This window comes from Eptatretus burgeri, chromosome 6 (assembly GCF_056783735.1).
Source record: "Eptatretus burgeri isolate ZD-2024b chromosome 6, Ebu_testis_v1, whole genome shotgun sequence".
NCBI lineage: Eukaryota > Metazoa > Chordata > Myxini > Myxiniformes > Myxinidae > Eptatretus > Eptatretus burgeri.
The window spans coordinates 63,330,296-63,345,659 of record NC_140966.1 but is presented as its reverse complement, the minus strand read 5'-3'; the positions used below and the strand labels follow the sequence as shown (position 1 = coordinate 63,345,659).

At 42.8% G+C, this 15,364-nt stretch overlaps 1 protein-coding gene across 4 annotated transcripts in view; it reads left to right on the top strand.

The window, feature by feature from the left end:
- LOC147024939 (ubiquitin carboxyl-terminal hydrolase 17-like protein 6) overlaps nucleotides 1-15,364 on the top strand; it is a 106,563-nt gene that overhangs the window by 66,066 nt on the left and 25,133 nt on the right. For 3 of the 4 annotated variants that reach the window (XR_015059271.1, XR_015059273.1, XR_015059272.1), the window contains exons 10-16: nucleotides 4,897-4,997; nucleotides 6,524-6,599; nucleotides 8,639-8,698; nucleotides 9,184-9,259; nucleotides 11,466-11,581; nucleotides 13,181-13,256; nucleotides 14,835-14,959. Coding sequence is in view for 1 of the 4 variants with exons in the window: in XM_085885366.1 (XP_085741492.1) it covers nucleotides 4,897-4,997; nucleotides 6,524-6,599; nucleotides 8,639-8,698; nucleotides 9,184-9,259; nucleotides 11,466-11,581; nucleotides 13,181-13,256; nucleotides 14,835-14,881 (552 nt within the window). In the remaining 3 variants the exon portion in view is untranslated. Of the gene's footprint in view, nucleotides 1-4,896; nucleotides 4,998-6,523; nucleotides 6,600-8,638; nucleotides 8,699-9,183; nucleotides 9,260-11,465; nucleotides 11,582-13,180; nucleotides 13,257-14,834; nucleotides 14,961-15,364 lie in introns of those variants that run through there. The other variant, XM_085885366.1, reaches the window with a different exon arrangement.

The window sequence follows — 15,364 nt, the reverse complement described above, 5'->3', positions numbered from 1 at the left end:
ACTGCATGCAACAACACGAGTACAGCAGTTCCACCAGCCTCGAAGTTCAGTATGGATGCCACAGATGGCAGGAGCTTTACACCATTTCAACCGATTCACTACAACCTGTTTCCACAAACGAAGTTGGATCACATTTGATTAGAGGTTCAGCAATTGGGAGAGTAACACCCTTGACATCCAACTCTGCTGCTCACTATCTGAAAACATGGACCAACTTCTATCTTCTCATCCAAACTCTCTCTTCCTCATATGTGGTGACTTCAATTGTCATCATGCCAGTTGAGTAGGTGTGGGTACCTCTCTCACCTGTCATGGCACCTCAGCAAAAGGTTTCTGCGACTCATTGGGACTGACTCAATCGGTCAACTTCCCCACCAGGATCTCAACCAATTGTTTCTGTTGGATTATCCGAATGCTCCATCTCTTCTGGATCTGATTTTGACAAATTTCCCTGAGAATATCTGCTGCTCTTACTCCGCTCCAATCAGTTCTTCTGACCATGTCCTTGTCAAAGTGGACATCTCTCTGGCTATTATTAGAGAACCACCTCATCGCCTTCAAGTCTGGCATTTCACTCAAGCCGACTGGCAGAGTCTCCAAGCAACCCTCAAACTTATAGACTGGTCTCCTATCGCTACTTTCTCCAACATCAACTCATCATGGGAATTCTTTCAAAGAAACTTGCTCTCCCTCATGCACAGATTTATCCCCTCTCGGCTTCATTTGTCCTACCCTTCCTCCCACCATTGGTTCACTGAAGCTTGTGGTGAGGCAGTTGACCTGAAACAACTTGCCTTTGCCTCATGGAAAGCAAACCCAACTGAGGGCAATCTCAGTTCCTTCCATAAAGCACGGAACAAGTGTGTATCTACCCTCAGGAGAGCCAGAAAACAACATCTTATCTCAAGTCTGAACTCTCAAACCTCGCTCCCTCCTCCAAATCCTGGTGGCATCCAATCAAAGCTGTCTCTGGTGTATGTTCCCCCTCCATCCCTCCCTTACCTCAAATGGCCGCACTGCTGATACCGCACGTGAAAAAGCTGAATGCCTCAACTCGGTGTTTGCAGCTAAATCTTGTGTCCAAAACCCATCACTTTCTCTACCCACATTACCCAGTCACACCCAACTGTCCCTGGACTCTGTGTCCTTTTCTCCTGACAAGGTGGAGAGCTTGCTATCAAACCTCGACTCAGATTCTGTAACCGGTCCAGACGGCATCAGCCCACGTGTCCTCAAAGCCTGCTCTTCTGCTCTTGCTCACCCTTTCTCTCTTCTATTCACCCTCTCATTTGCTCAAGGCCCTCTGCCATCTGCTTGGAAATCAGCAAACATCACTGCTTTGCACAAAAAGGTGCAAAAACAGATCCCTGCCACAACAGACCAATCAGCCTTCTCCCAATCATCAGCATGGTTATGGAATCCATAATCGCTTCAGACATCAAATCCTTCCTCTTCTCCAATGGCTTGATTTCTGATCTTCAATTTGGTTTCAGACCAGGTCACTCTACCCTGGATATGCTGCTTCTGCTCTCCCAACAATGGATGGAAGCCCTCAATGCCAGACAGGAAATCCGAGCCGTATCCCTGGACATATCACGTGCTTTTGACACAGTCTGGCACCCTGCCCTACTCACCAAACTCTCTTCCCATGGTATTCAAGGCCATCTCCACTCATGGCTCGCAGACTTCCTCTCCTGTCGCAGTCATCGTGTTGCCCGAAATGGAGTTCTTTCATCCCCCCTTCCTCTCCAGTCTGGAGTTCCTCAAAGTAGCGTTCTTTTTGTGGTTTTCATCAATGATCTCTCCGACTCTCTGGAAAATCCTCTATATCTCTTTGCTGATGACTCCACCCTCTGCCGTACCATCGGTCATCCCTCAGACCGGCAAGCAGCAGCTTCTTAGCTCACTGCTGATCTGGATAAAATCACAAACTGGTCCAACACGTGGAACATGTCTTTCAATCCGGATAAATCTCACACTCTCACTATGTCTCTTCGAAAGGACCGTTTAGAAAACCCCCCCATCCACAATCCTCTGGAGGAAGTCCTTTCTTTCAAGCTTCTGGGTCTCACTATCTGCCATAATCTTTCCTGGGAAAGCCACATTTCAAACCTCGCCTCCAAAGCCAGTCACCGACTGGGAATCCTCCATTGTGCAAAGTCCTTCCTCGGCCCACCTGAGCTCCTGACCACTTACAAAGCTTTTGTCCGCAGCCTGATGGAGTACTGCTCTCCCCTCTGGGCTGGTGCTCCTGCCTCTCACCTTTCACGGCTTCATGCTGTAGAAACCAAGGCATTTCGGATCATTGGCATCTCCCGCAATGAGGCTGAGTCTTTGGGCCACTCACTCAATCACCGCAGGTTGGTCGGTGGTCTTTCTGTGTTCTACCGTCTCCTCTCCAGCCTCACCCCCCCCCCCTGCTCTCTCTGCGATTTGTCCACACCACATTTCCGCAGGGCGCTCAAGGTCCGCCAACATCCCCCTTCTGGTAAAACTACCAAAATCACGAATCTCTGCTCACCTTCACTCTTTCATTCCTCTTTTTCCCGCCTTTGGAAAAAACTCCCTCACTCTGTTCATTCCCATTCTTCCCTCCAGGCCTTCAAAACAGCTGTTCACCACCACCTCTTATCATCCCCCATCCAAATCCTCAACCTTTTCTACCCCCGATAATCCACCCAAGCCCACCTCCTTCAAATTTCCTGCTTTTCTTCCTGAAAGTCCCTGTAATGTCCATCTTCTATTCCCCCATGTTCCCCATCACATCCCTCTCCCTTCCACAGATCCCCTAATGTCTCTGTTCCCCACTGTTTTGTCCTTCCCACTCCCTCCCCTCTTGTCTCATGCCCCCCTTCGATGTGCGTTATGTGTTAGCTCTCATACGAGCCTCGACAAGGTATACAAAAAAAGGCTGGTGGATCAGCCTGGAACAGCCACTCAAAGTAACCGACCCAGCGTTCACTTCGGACTCCTCTGCCAAGAGCCCTCCTCCCTCCGCTCTAACTGTGGTGCACTGAGGGATGGGCTTGGTGGAACGCAATGCGTGAATTCCCTTGTAACCAGGATGAGAATCACTTGACCACAGGTGATGCTCTATCCCCTCACAGATTCCTCCCACATTAGCCTCCATGTCATCCCCCCCCCCCCCCCGTGCATGTTTTACACCTTAACTCCCTGAACATCTCAGCTCTGCCATTAAGCCTGACTTTGCGAAGCCAGTGTCCTTTTAGAGACAAAATGCTTCTCCCCAACGGGAGATCCTAGACATCCACTTGCAACATCAAGGATGGTGGTCTTGAAGGGACACTCCAATCTTTAGGATTCCCCAAAGCACTCAGACCTCCCAAATCCCCACTCAGCCTGTGGGCAAACTCCTCAGCTGCCCTCTTATCCTTGAGCTTGTCAACATCCAGTCTAGGCTGCGATGGTACCATTCTCCTGAATTTAAGCTGTAATTTCAGAGTTGCTGCCACAAGCCTGTGGTCGGTTTTCAGGAACTGAGCACTCCGGTGGACCCTGCAGGTCTGGATCATTCTCAAGCGACCATCAACGAGCACATGGTCAATCTTCTTTGCCACACCACAAGCATTGGAATACCAAGTCCAGCGATGACTCTGTGGGTGCTCAAACAATGAACCAGCCACCCAAAGTCTATGACTTCTTTCAAGGTCAAGGAACTTAGTGCTATTCTGGTTTACGGGTCCAAACTATGGGGACCAACACATGTCTCACAACCATCCCTATCAGTTCCAGTCGCTGCATTGAAATCCCCCAAGATTGGAAGAGTATCTCGCCTGGGCAACTGATCGACCACAGACTCGAGCGTTCACAGTCATTCATGGTGCCTCAATTGGAGCAAATACAGACCAGAGAAATGACACCCAAAGAGTGAAGCATCCTCCGTCTCATACGCTCGTTGACTGATGTTACCTTAATTACCATTGGAATCAGCTTATTGGACACATATACAGCAACTCCTTGGGCATGGTAACCATCAGAGTGACCTGACCAATAGTACGTACCGATGAATGGAAACATGGGATTCTTGGTTCCGATTTAATGGGGTCTGGACCTGCCACGGGTAGGACATTCCAGGCACCCACCCAAGGGGACCACTACAGGTTAACCCAAGGAGTCCGCCGTCTGCTGGATGACACCTCAGCACCATCCCAACACACACTACCGCAATCTAACCCGGGAAGGTTACCCTGTGGTTTTCCTCCTGTCATTAAAGAGTGAGGGTCCCATAGGATTTGCCCAAATCCCGTCACCCGGTGAGCTGCCTGGTGGGGGGCAGCTGCACTTGAGGTACTCCCACGGTTGAGGAATGTTGAGGTTGAGGTTGAGGTTGAGGAATGAGTTTTCAATTTTCTTTTCGGTTTTCTTTTGTTTTGCGGAATGTAGGGTTTTACGGTGGCCGGAGTGAAAATCCTGCCACCAACCTCGTCAAAAAAGTAACCCAATTGCAGGAGGATGTCCGCAGAAACAGTTGGGCACCAGATATGGATGGCTGTTGGTTTCCAAGGAGCTCCTCCACCCTTTGACAGGTTTTGTTTTTAATCCTGCTGGGTGTCCATTATCATACACTCTCCTCACAAGGAAACCTGGTGGGGGAGACGGTTTAGTTGCCAACAACCCGACCATGAAATAGGTTAGAACAGGTTTACACAACACCTGTAGCAAATCATAGATCTGATCTGGCCTTACCTGACAATAGAAACCTGACAACTTCATTTCCTGCAATGCGAAACTGTCCAACTAAATTCAAATACAAGGGAGAGCAAGGCGTTCGTGTGCACATTGTTTCGTAAAATGGATGTTTGTGTCTGCTTCCTGACTTGCTGTTTCTGACTTTCCTTCTTGATATTCATAAATTAACTTCTTATTTTGTTCCAGGGAAGTGATGGCCACTGGTACAAAAAGGATGATGCTGTCGTCACACGCACAACAATAAAATCAGTATTAAAGGACAAGGCTTACATGTTGTTTTATCTCCGGTATGTTTGAGCACTTGCATTTCCACATACGAACAAAATTCGATAATTATATTTGTTGTGCTAGAAATGTACATTTTTCTGCATTGAGTTTTGTTTTTTCAGTTTTGCTAAAGTGAGCTTAACAATCTTCTCCATCATTGAACATGTGTCAATGATATGATTGTGTTTAAGATAATTTTGACTCCACCCACTTCCACAGCCTCCTTCATCCTTCAGATAGGCAGACAGGTGGCTCTTCCATCTCTTAAATTCCTGATAGAATCACAAACAGATCAAACACTTGGAATATTCCTATCAACGCAGACAAATTTCAGTCTCACTCTCGTTCTCCAAAAGGACCGTCTGGCAAACCCTTCCATCTACTTTCTTCACAATGTTCTTGAAGAATTTCAGTCACTCAAATTTCTGGGTCTCACCCATGATTTTCTTTGGCAAACCACATATTTAAGTTGGCCTGTAAAGCCAGATATTGACTGGCTATCTTCTGTCGTACAATCTTTCCTTGGCACATCTTCATCCACAACTCTGACCCCCACCCCCCGCACCCACCCATCCAGCTCATTCGGATGCACCCGTTCTTCCAGTAAACCCTCTTGGTCAAACTCCAAAATCTAGGCTTTCTTCATACCTCCACTCTTTTGATCCTCTTTTTACCAATTTCTGGAAATAACTTCTGTGGACATTTCAATCACTCTCTTCCTTCCATGGTTTCAAAATGCAGTGCACTACCATCTCATATCATCCCCCATCCGGACCAACGATCTAGTCGACCATTAATCCCACCTCTGGCTAGGTGGATGGTGAAGAGGTACACACACTTGCTTCTAAGCTGTCTAGCTTGGGTTTGAATCCCGACCTTGCAATAAACTGTCATCTCGTTTGATAGGCAGGGCGATTCATAAATATGTGTGCCGTACCTCGAATGGATGTGAAACTGGGCATCCCGTCTGCCGCATGAGTTGTGCTGAATGTTGGATCCCACGGTGTCTCTCTTGAAGAGTAGATGAGCTATCACCATGGCAAAACTTAGGGCATTGCATCAGCGGCACAGCTGCACCCTCAGCCAGTAATGCTATCCCCATGCGCTGCACACAAAAGAAGAAGAGGAATCCTCCGAGCCTAATGCAACCCTCTTATTTGCAGGTTACTCTTTTTTCCTCCCTTCTTTCTCCCTCTCCTTCCGGTTCATTCGTTCCCTGCTACTTCTTGTATCCAGCTGTGGCCACACTGCCCCACTTTCAGTTTGCTGGCATTTAGCCTTTGTCTCTTCACTCTTCCATGAGCAAAGATTTTTTGTGTACAGAAATCACAAAAATATTCAGAAATAAATCAATAATAAAAATACTGTTCACAGTTTAGAAAAGCATCGTGTGAAAAGCATATTTTCGTGTGTGTGTGTGTGTGTGTGTGTGTGTGTGTGTGTGTGTGTGTGTGTGTGTGTGTGTGTGTGTGTGTGTGTGTGTGTGTGTGTGTGTGTGTGTGTGTGTGTGTGTGTGTGATGTTGTTTTTTTTTTCTGTCTCCACAGAAGTGGCGTTCCAGAAAATGAAATGAAATGTCACCAAAATGAAGCCTCAGCCTTTTGGAGCGAAACAAACCACAAGGTTATTTCTTAATATGAAAATGCTTTTGTTTTAGAATATTTATTTTCTCGATTTCATGATTTGTTCCTACACATTGTCATCATTGTGTGGATATAGTTTTCATTTCCTCTTTGGCACCCACATTCTGATAATTTGTTGCTGAGCTAAAAATATGAGGAAAAAATTCTCGCACAGGAACTCGTTTCACATGAACAGATATAATTTTCCATCAGTTACGACACATGATCATCACAGCACCATCCCCATAAAAATATGTTAAATTGAGTTTTGGGAGATACAGAAGGAACTCAAATTGGTCGGATGATGGATGGCTGGCATTAATCCTGATTTATAGATTATTCAGACATTTCTTTGTGATTGTCTCTTCAAATGAAATGACAAAATAATTTTTCTTCTCAAGGTTGACTTTTAGATGGTGTAATCAAAACATTCCAAAGCACACATATTGAAGTTGAAATCAAAACATTTGTATTTATTGTCAGACCAAATCAGATCTGTCACTTTCTACAGGTACCATGTAAACCTGTACTAACCTGTTTCCTGGTCGGGTTGTCGGCGACTAAACTGACTTCCCCACCAAGTTTCCTGGTGAAGATGGTGTATGGATATGGACACCCAGCAGGATTAAAACCAAAACCTGACAAAGAGCAGAGGAGCTCCTCGTGATCTAACAGTCAACTGTATCTGCTGCCCAAATTTGTCCACTGACATCCTAGTGCAGTTGGGTTACCCATTTCTCGGAGGTTGTTGGCAGGATTTGCCCTCTGACCACCATAAAATACTTCATTCCACAACATACACGAATCAAACTAAGAAGAACCCGCTCCTTTGGAGTACCTCCTGTGCAGCTGCCCATTGAAGAGCAGTTCACCGGATGACAGGATAGAGGGGCAAAGCTTTCGGGACCCCCATTATTTGATAATCGGAGGGAAACCATGGGGCAACCCTGCTGTGTGGGGTTGCAATGTGTGTTGGGGGTGTTGCTGAGGTGTCCTCCATCAGACGGCAGTCTCCTCGGGTTAAACTGAGGCAGTCCCTTCCGGTGGGTTCCTGGAATGTCCTCACTCTGAGAGGATGATCACTTGTCTCTGCTGTCATCTGAGCCCCAGCATTTAAACGTCAGTATTGCAGCACTTTCTGGGGTTTGACGACTGCATAGTGATGAGATCATAGTGGATGGCTTCACCTACGACTGCTGTGGTCACTCTGATGGTTACTATTCCCAGGGAGTTGCTGTAGCAGTGTCGAACAAGCTAACTCCTATGGTAATCGATGTAACACCGTTCAACGAGCGTATTTTGAGACTGAGGATTCGTCACTCTCTGGGTGTCATTTCCTTGTTTTTTTTTGTGTTTTTTTTTGGTCAATTTGGAAGACAGGTTGTGTGTGTGACAAGGACAAAATTAATAGGTTGTGCTGAAGATCCAGATCCAGGTCCAAGTACTAGAACTTTTATCAGTGATGCTTCTTTGCATTGAGATACATTGATATTTACATGATAAACTTTACATTGAGAGATAGGACCGAAAACGATATATAGCCTGATATCTCAAAAAGTTGTGGACCAATTCGGCCAAAACTTGGCGGACTGGTTGGGTTTGTGACAAGGACGAATTGGTTGCATTGTGGTGAAGATCCGGATCTGGATCCAGACACGATCATTAAAAAAAAACTATTTCAGTGATTCCTCACATTGAGAAATGGGGCCAAAAACGATGTATAACATGACATTTAAAAAAGTTGTGGACAGATTCGGATGAAATTTGGTGGACAGGTTGGGTGTACGACAAGGAAGAAATGATTTGATTTTGGTGAAGATCCGAATCTGGATCTCGATACAAGAATTATTTAATTTATAAAGTGATTCTTCACCAATGAGAGATGGGGCTAAACACGATATATGGCATGACATATCAAAAATGTATTGAGCCCGATATATTTTTGTGGATCAGGCATTGCGTCGCGGAAGTAAGCGCTCTTCCGAGTGCCCTTCTAGTTTTAAAACGGTCTAATCCTTTGTAATCTGTGTTTCTTTTTAGGACAATGGGAAACTTAAACATCAACCAAAGGAGGAGAACATAGAAATTACGGACAAAAAGGTGGGTGATGTACGTGGTGTCGCCCCCTTGCAGTCACACACCCTCCATTACAGTCACACACATACACATGCTCCCTTCCATGTGTGGTATGCATGCGCTCCATTGAGTGCCCTTCCAGTTAGTAAAGGTTTTGATCATGTATTTCAAAACTTAAAATTGGTTGATGTTTTTGAGAAGTGGTTGCAAAATTGCTTGAGAGATTATTTTCTCTCTGTTTCAGTTGAAATCTCTTGACGATCCCAAGTCAGCTTCCTGCCTGAAGTATCTTTGCCTCTCCACCATGATTATTCACACAGCCAATGTTTTTCATTTTCATATAACATATCACTGGTTTTACTTCAACGTCTATGTGGTTTCTTTGTTTTCATTCCTCCTTGGAAGCTGTTGGACTGTCTCTCAGTCTGCTGAATAAACTTAGTGTTTTAAGAGCTGTTTTAAAGGGTTTGATGCCATTTTTCTTGCATTGTTTTTTTACATCATTCCAGGAAAAGAAAAAACATCAAAAGAAAAGATGTGGCAATTTCCTTCACTCCATTTGTCAATACTTTAAGAAACATAAAGGTAAGGATCCATTCTCGTCTGTTTTCATGAATGTCGAAACACCCTCATTTTTTCACTCAATCCCACATATTTTATATCCCATTGTGTTCTTGTCATCATAATTACCCTTGCCGAAGGAGAGGGAATTGCATTTGCATCCATTTGTTTCTTTGTCTCTTTGCTTGTTTGTCCACGCAGAACTTTCGTGTTTTTCTCCGCAACCGCTTGTTGGATCGAGACGAAATTTATTTCCACCGTTGGTGCAACTACTCATGCAGAATGTTTTAATGATAATTATGATGTCATAGGTCACGTGGTGTGGCAGCCATGTTGGAAAAACGGAAAAACTTTGGACCTGTGTATCTCAGAAACCACACGAATGAAAAAAACTGAAACTTGGCACAGAGCAAGCACTCCTCATGGGGAATGAGTGTGATTTTTATGACGTCATATCTGCTTTTGCTATGACGTCATAATTGCATGTAGAACAGTACATGCGATCAGTTTGAAAATTTTTGAGGGTCATCTCGGGATAAAATGGTCCATAAAATTATTTTGATGATGCAATTGGTCACGTGATTTGGCAACCATATTGTTGTTAAAAAAAAAACCTTCAAAAATCTCCTCTGAAATGGTTGAACAGATTGAGGCAAAACTTTACAAATGTGACAACCTATCCAAGAGGAACAAATGATTCACACATATGATGGCATAGGTCATATGTTTTGGCAGCCATATTGTTGTTAAAAAAAAAAAAAACCTTCAAAAATCTCCTCTGAAATGGATGAACAGATTGAGGCAAAACTTTACAAATGTGACAACCTATCCAAGAGGAACAAATGATTCATACATATGATTGCATAGGTCACATGTTTTGGCAGCCATATTGGATTGCCCTGAAACATATAAAAATCTTCTCCAAAACATATAAAACATATACAAAACGATTGAGGCAGAGGTCTGTTGCCCATACACCACCCACATAAAGGGATGTATCAGAACAACATGTTGCACACTTGGAGCAAGATCGCCTGTGGAGTGGGTATTCTGCTATGGTATAAATCATCATAATTATGATAACATGACCCCCCTGGTGGCTCCCTTACCCCGGTGGTTTGTCCTCTCATGAATGTATAAAATAACTTCCTGTGATGTTTGTATCACTTTAAAGTGTACTGTATTTGTATTGAGGGAGGATTTGAGATTGACACAGCAGACAAGCACTGGATCACGATATGTGAAAAGCTGTGGTAATTAACCTCTGCCATCTTCGAAGATGGATGGATGTGACTGTTTTCACCCCTTTCTGTTTGTTTGTTTGTGAACAGTATTACGGAAAAACTCCTTGACGGATTTCGACAAAACTTGGTAGGGGGGTTAGGTATGGTCCAAGGATCATGCTATTAAATTTTGGACTTGGTCCCCCCCCCAAAAAAAAATTGGTAGAGAAAATTTTTTTTTTACATTTCTACATGTTTTAAGTAATTTCCAACTCCCCCCCCCCCCCAAAAAAAAATTGTTAGAGAAAATTATTTTTTTGCATTTCTACATGTTTTCAGTGATTTCCAACCCCCTCCAAAAAAATTGTTACTCCCCCCCCAAAAAAAGGATTTTTTTTGCATTTCTACATGTTTTCAGTGAATTCCAACCCCCCCCCCCCCCAAAAAAAAAATGTTGCAGAAAAGAACTATAACTCTGTCAGCACTGTTGACATCATATTTAATGAATAAGATATAAGGTTCACTTGAGTGACCCAGCAGTATTGGCGGCAGAGGTTTTGCACTCTCCCGAGTGCTCCCCCTCAAGTTCAGCATGTTTTACCTCAGCAGATAGATTTCTCAAGTTTATTTTGTTTCATACATGATTTAAGGCTAGTAGTGGAGCTCACACACTCAACACGCAACACACAACACACATCACACACACCACACACACCCCAACACACATGGACACACACGAATATACACACAGACATGCAGATGGATATACAAACAAACATAGGCGACACAAGACAAGACTGTTATACGAGACAAACACAGCCACTGAGCTTGGGGGAAGTGCCATCTCTTTCCGGGACACTCCGGGTAGCAGCGACAACAACAACAATGGTGCTTATTAATTTACTTTTTCAGTGATATGTGATTTACATCATCCATTTTCATGCATATTGGTTTATTATCTGTTTTATCATGACTTGGTTTTCTAATTTGAAATTTTCCTATTCAAGGAAAAAGTCCCAACTCCCTTGATGATGATGAAGGTGGAGAAGGAAAACGAGACAAGGTGAAGGAGGATGTCAAGAAGCAGAGAGGCAAAGAGCAGGAGCAAAAAAGTGATGAAGATGTGAGTAAAAATGTTAATTTCGAGGAAAGAGAAGGAGATTTCTTAACAACATAAAAAAAACAATGAAGTTTGCAGAGAAGCTGAAATGAAGCATTTATGAAAACTGACACGAGAGAAAAATCTAACAAAATCGTGAAGATGCTATATTCCACGAAGGGAGGTTGAAAGTGATCACACAATAGATGAATCACCAAATCCCAATACTTGAACTTTTGAAAGAAGAGTATTGTAAAAGTTGCAGGATTAAAGCAGGTACAAGTCAAAATTTGTTGAATACAACCATTGGTTGACATGTGACATTGCACATGATAGCAAATGAATCTCCTCCAGGTACGTAACATCCACAGAAATATCCTTGAAAGTGATGTTGAGAGATTATATGGAATTAACATCACCCATAGCTCATGTCATACAAATTATAACAGATAATGGACATCCAAAACCATCCATGACCATGTTGTGGAATGTCGGCTGAAGGTCTCACTTGTTTTCAGCTTATCTGGAATTTAGATTTCAGATAAGGTATTGTCATCATGCACCGTCCGTCCATCTCCTTTTTTTGACTTCCCGGCCAAATCGCGAGGCGGATCCAGCTGAAATTTGTGACAAGGTTTGTGACAATGACAATTTAGTTTGATTGGGGTGAATATCCGGATCTGGATCCAGACACGAAAATAAAAAAAACTATTTCAGTGATTCCTCACATTGAGAAATGGGGCCAAAAACGATGTATAACATGACATTTTAAAAAGTTGTCGATGGATTCGGATGAAATTTGGTGAACAGGTTGGGTGTACGACAAGGAAGAAATGATTTGATTTTGGTGAAGATCCGAATCTGGATCTCGATACGAGAATTATTTAATTTCTAAAGTGATTCTTCACCGATGAGATATGGGGCCAAAAACGATATATGGCCTGACATGTCAAAAATGTATTGAGCCCGATATATTCTTGTGGATCAGGCATTGCGTCGCGGAAGTAAGCGCTCTTCCCAGTGCCCTTCTCGTTTTAAAACGGTTTAATCTTTTGTGATCGGTGTTTCTTTTTTGGACAATGAGAAACTTAAACATCAACCAAAGGAGGAGAATGTAGAAATTACTGACAAAAAGGTGGGTGATGTACGTGGTGTAGCCCCCTTCCAGTCACACACCCTCCATTACAGTCACACACATACACATGCACCCTTCCATGTGTGATATGTATGCGCTCCATTGAGTGCCCTTCCAGTTATTAAAGGTTTTGATCATGTATTTTAAAACTTAAAATTGGTTGATGTTTTCGAGAAGTGGTTGCAAAATTGCTTGAGAAAGATTATTTTCTCTCTGTTTCTATTGAAATCTCTTGACTATCCCAAGTCAGCATCCTGCCTGAATTATCTTTGCCTCTCCACCATGATTATTCACACAGCCAATGTTTTTCATTTTCATGTAACATATCACTGGTTTTACTTCAAAGTCTATGTGGTTTCTTTGTTTTCATTCCTCCTTGGAAGCTGTTGGACTGTCACTCAATCGGCTGAATAAACTTAGTGTTTTAAGAGCTGTTTTAAAGGGTTTGACGCCATTTTTCTTGCATTGTTTTTTTTACATCATTCCAGGAAAAGAAAAAACATCAAAGGAAAAGATGTGGCAATTTCCTTCACTCCATTTGTCAATACTTTAAGAAACATAAAGGTAAGGATCCATTCTCGTCTGTTTTCATGAATGTCGAAACACCCTCATTTTTTCACTCAATCCCACATATTTTATATCCCATTGTGTTCTTGTCATCATAATTATCCTTGCCGAAGGAGAGGGAATTGCATTTGCATCCATTTGTTTGTTTGTCTGTTTGTTTGTTTGTCCGCGCAGAACTTTCGTGTTTTTCTCTGCAACTGCTTGTTGGATCGAGACGAAATTTATTTCCACCATTGGTGCAACTACTCATGCAGAATGTTTTAATGATAATTATGATGTCATAGGTCACGTGGTGTGGCATAGGTCACGTCTTCTCCAAACCCACCAGACAGAATTTCATGTTGGAAAAACGGAAAAAACTTTGGACCTGTGTATCTCGGAAACCACACGGATGAAAAAAGTTGCAACTTGGCACATAGCAAGCACTCCTCATGGGGAATGAGTATGATTTTTATGACGTCATATGTGCTTTTGCTATGACGTCATAATTGCATGTAGAACAGTACATCCGATCAGTTTGAAAATTTTTGAGGGTCATCTCAGGATAAAATGGTCCATAAAATTATTTTGATGATGTAATTGGTCACGTGATTTGGCAACCATATTGTTGTTAAAAAAAAAAACTCCTTCAAAAATCTTCTCCTCTGAAATTGATGAACAGATTGAGGCAAAACTTTACACATGTGACAACCTATCCAAGAGGAACAAATGATTCATACATATGATGGCATAGGTCACATGTTTTGGCAGCCATATTGGATTGCCCTGAAACGGATAAAAATCTTCTCCAAAACATATAAAACATATACAAAACGATTGAGGCAGAGGTCTGTCTGTTGCCCATACACCACCCACATAAAGGGATGTATCAGAACAACGTGTTGCACACTTGGAGCAAGATCGCCTGTGGAGTGGGTATTCTGCTCTGGTATTAATCATCATAATTATGACAACATGACCCCCCCTGGTGGCTCCCTTACCCTGGTGGTTTGTCCTCTCGTGAATGTATAAAATAACTTCCTGTGATGTTTATATCACTTTAAAGCGTACTGTATTTGTATTGGAGGAGGATTTGAGATTGACACAGCAGACAAGCATTGGTTCACAATATGTGAAAAGCTGTGGTAATTCAGCATGTTTTCCCTCAGCAGATAGATTTCTCGAGTTGATTTTGTTTCATGCATGATTTAAGGCGAGTCGTGGAGCTCACACACACACACACACACACACACACACACACACACACACACACACACACACACACACACACACACACACACACACACACACACACACACACACACACACACACACGGACACACACACGAATATACCCACAGACAAACATAGGCGACACAAGACAAGACTGTTATATGAGACAAACACAGCCACTGAGCTTGGGGGAAGTGCCATCTCTTTCCGGGACACTCCGGGTAGCAGTGACATCACAACAATAGTGCTTATTAATTTACTTTTTCAGTGATATGTGATTTACATCATACATTTTCATGCATATTGGTTTATTATGTGTTTTATCGTGACTAGGTTTTCTAATTTAAAATTTTCCTATTCAAGGAAAAAGTTCCAACTCCCTTGATGATGATGATGATGATGAAGATTGAGAAGGAAAACGAAACAAGGTGAAGGAGGATGTCAAGAAGCAGAGAGGCAAAGAGCAGGAGCAAAAAAGTGATTAAGATGTGAGTAAAAATGTTAATTTCTAGGAAATAGAAGGAGATTTCTCAACAACACAAAAAAACAATGGAGTTTGCAGAGAAGCTGAAATGAAGCAGTAATGAAAACTGACACGACAGAAAAATCCAACAAAATCGTGAAGATGCTACATTCCACGAAGGTAGGTTGAAAGTGATCACATAATAGATGAATCACCAAAACCCAACACTTGAACTTTTGAAAGAAGAGTATTGTAAAAGTTGCAGGATTAAAGCAGGTACAAGTCAAAATTTGTTGAGTTACAACCATTGGTTGACATGTGACATTGCACATGATAGGAAATGAATCTCCTCCAGGTACGTAACATCCACAGAAATATCGTTGAAAAGGATGCTGAGAGATTATATGGAATTAACATCACCCATCGCTCA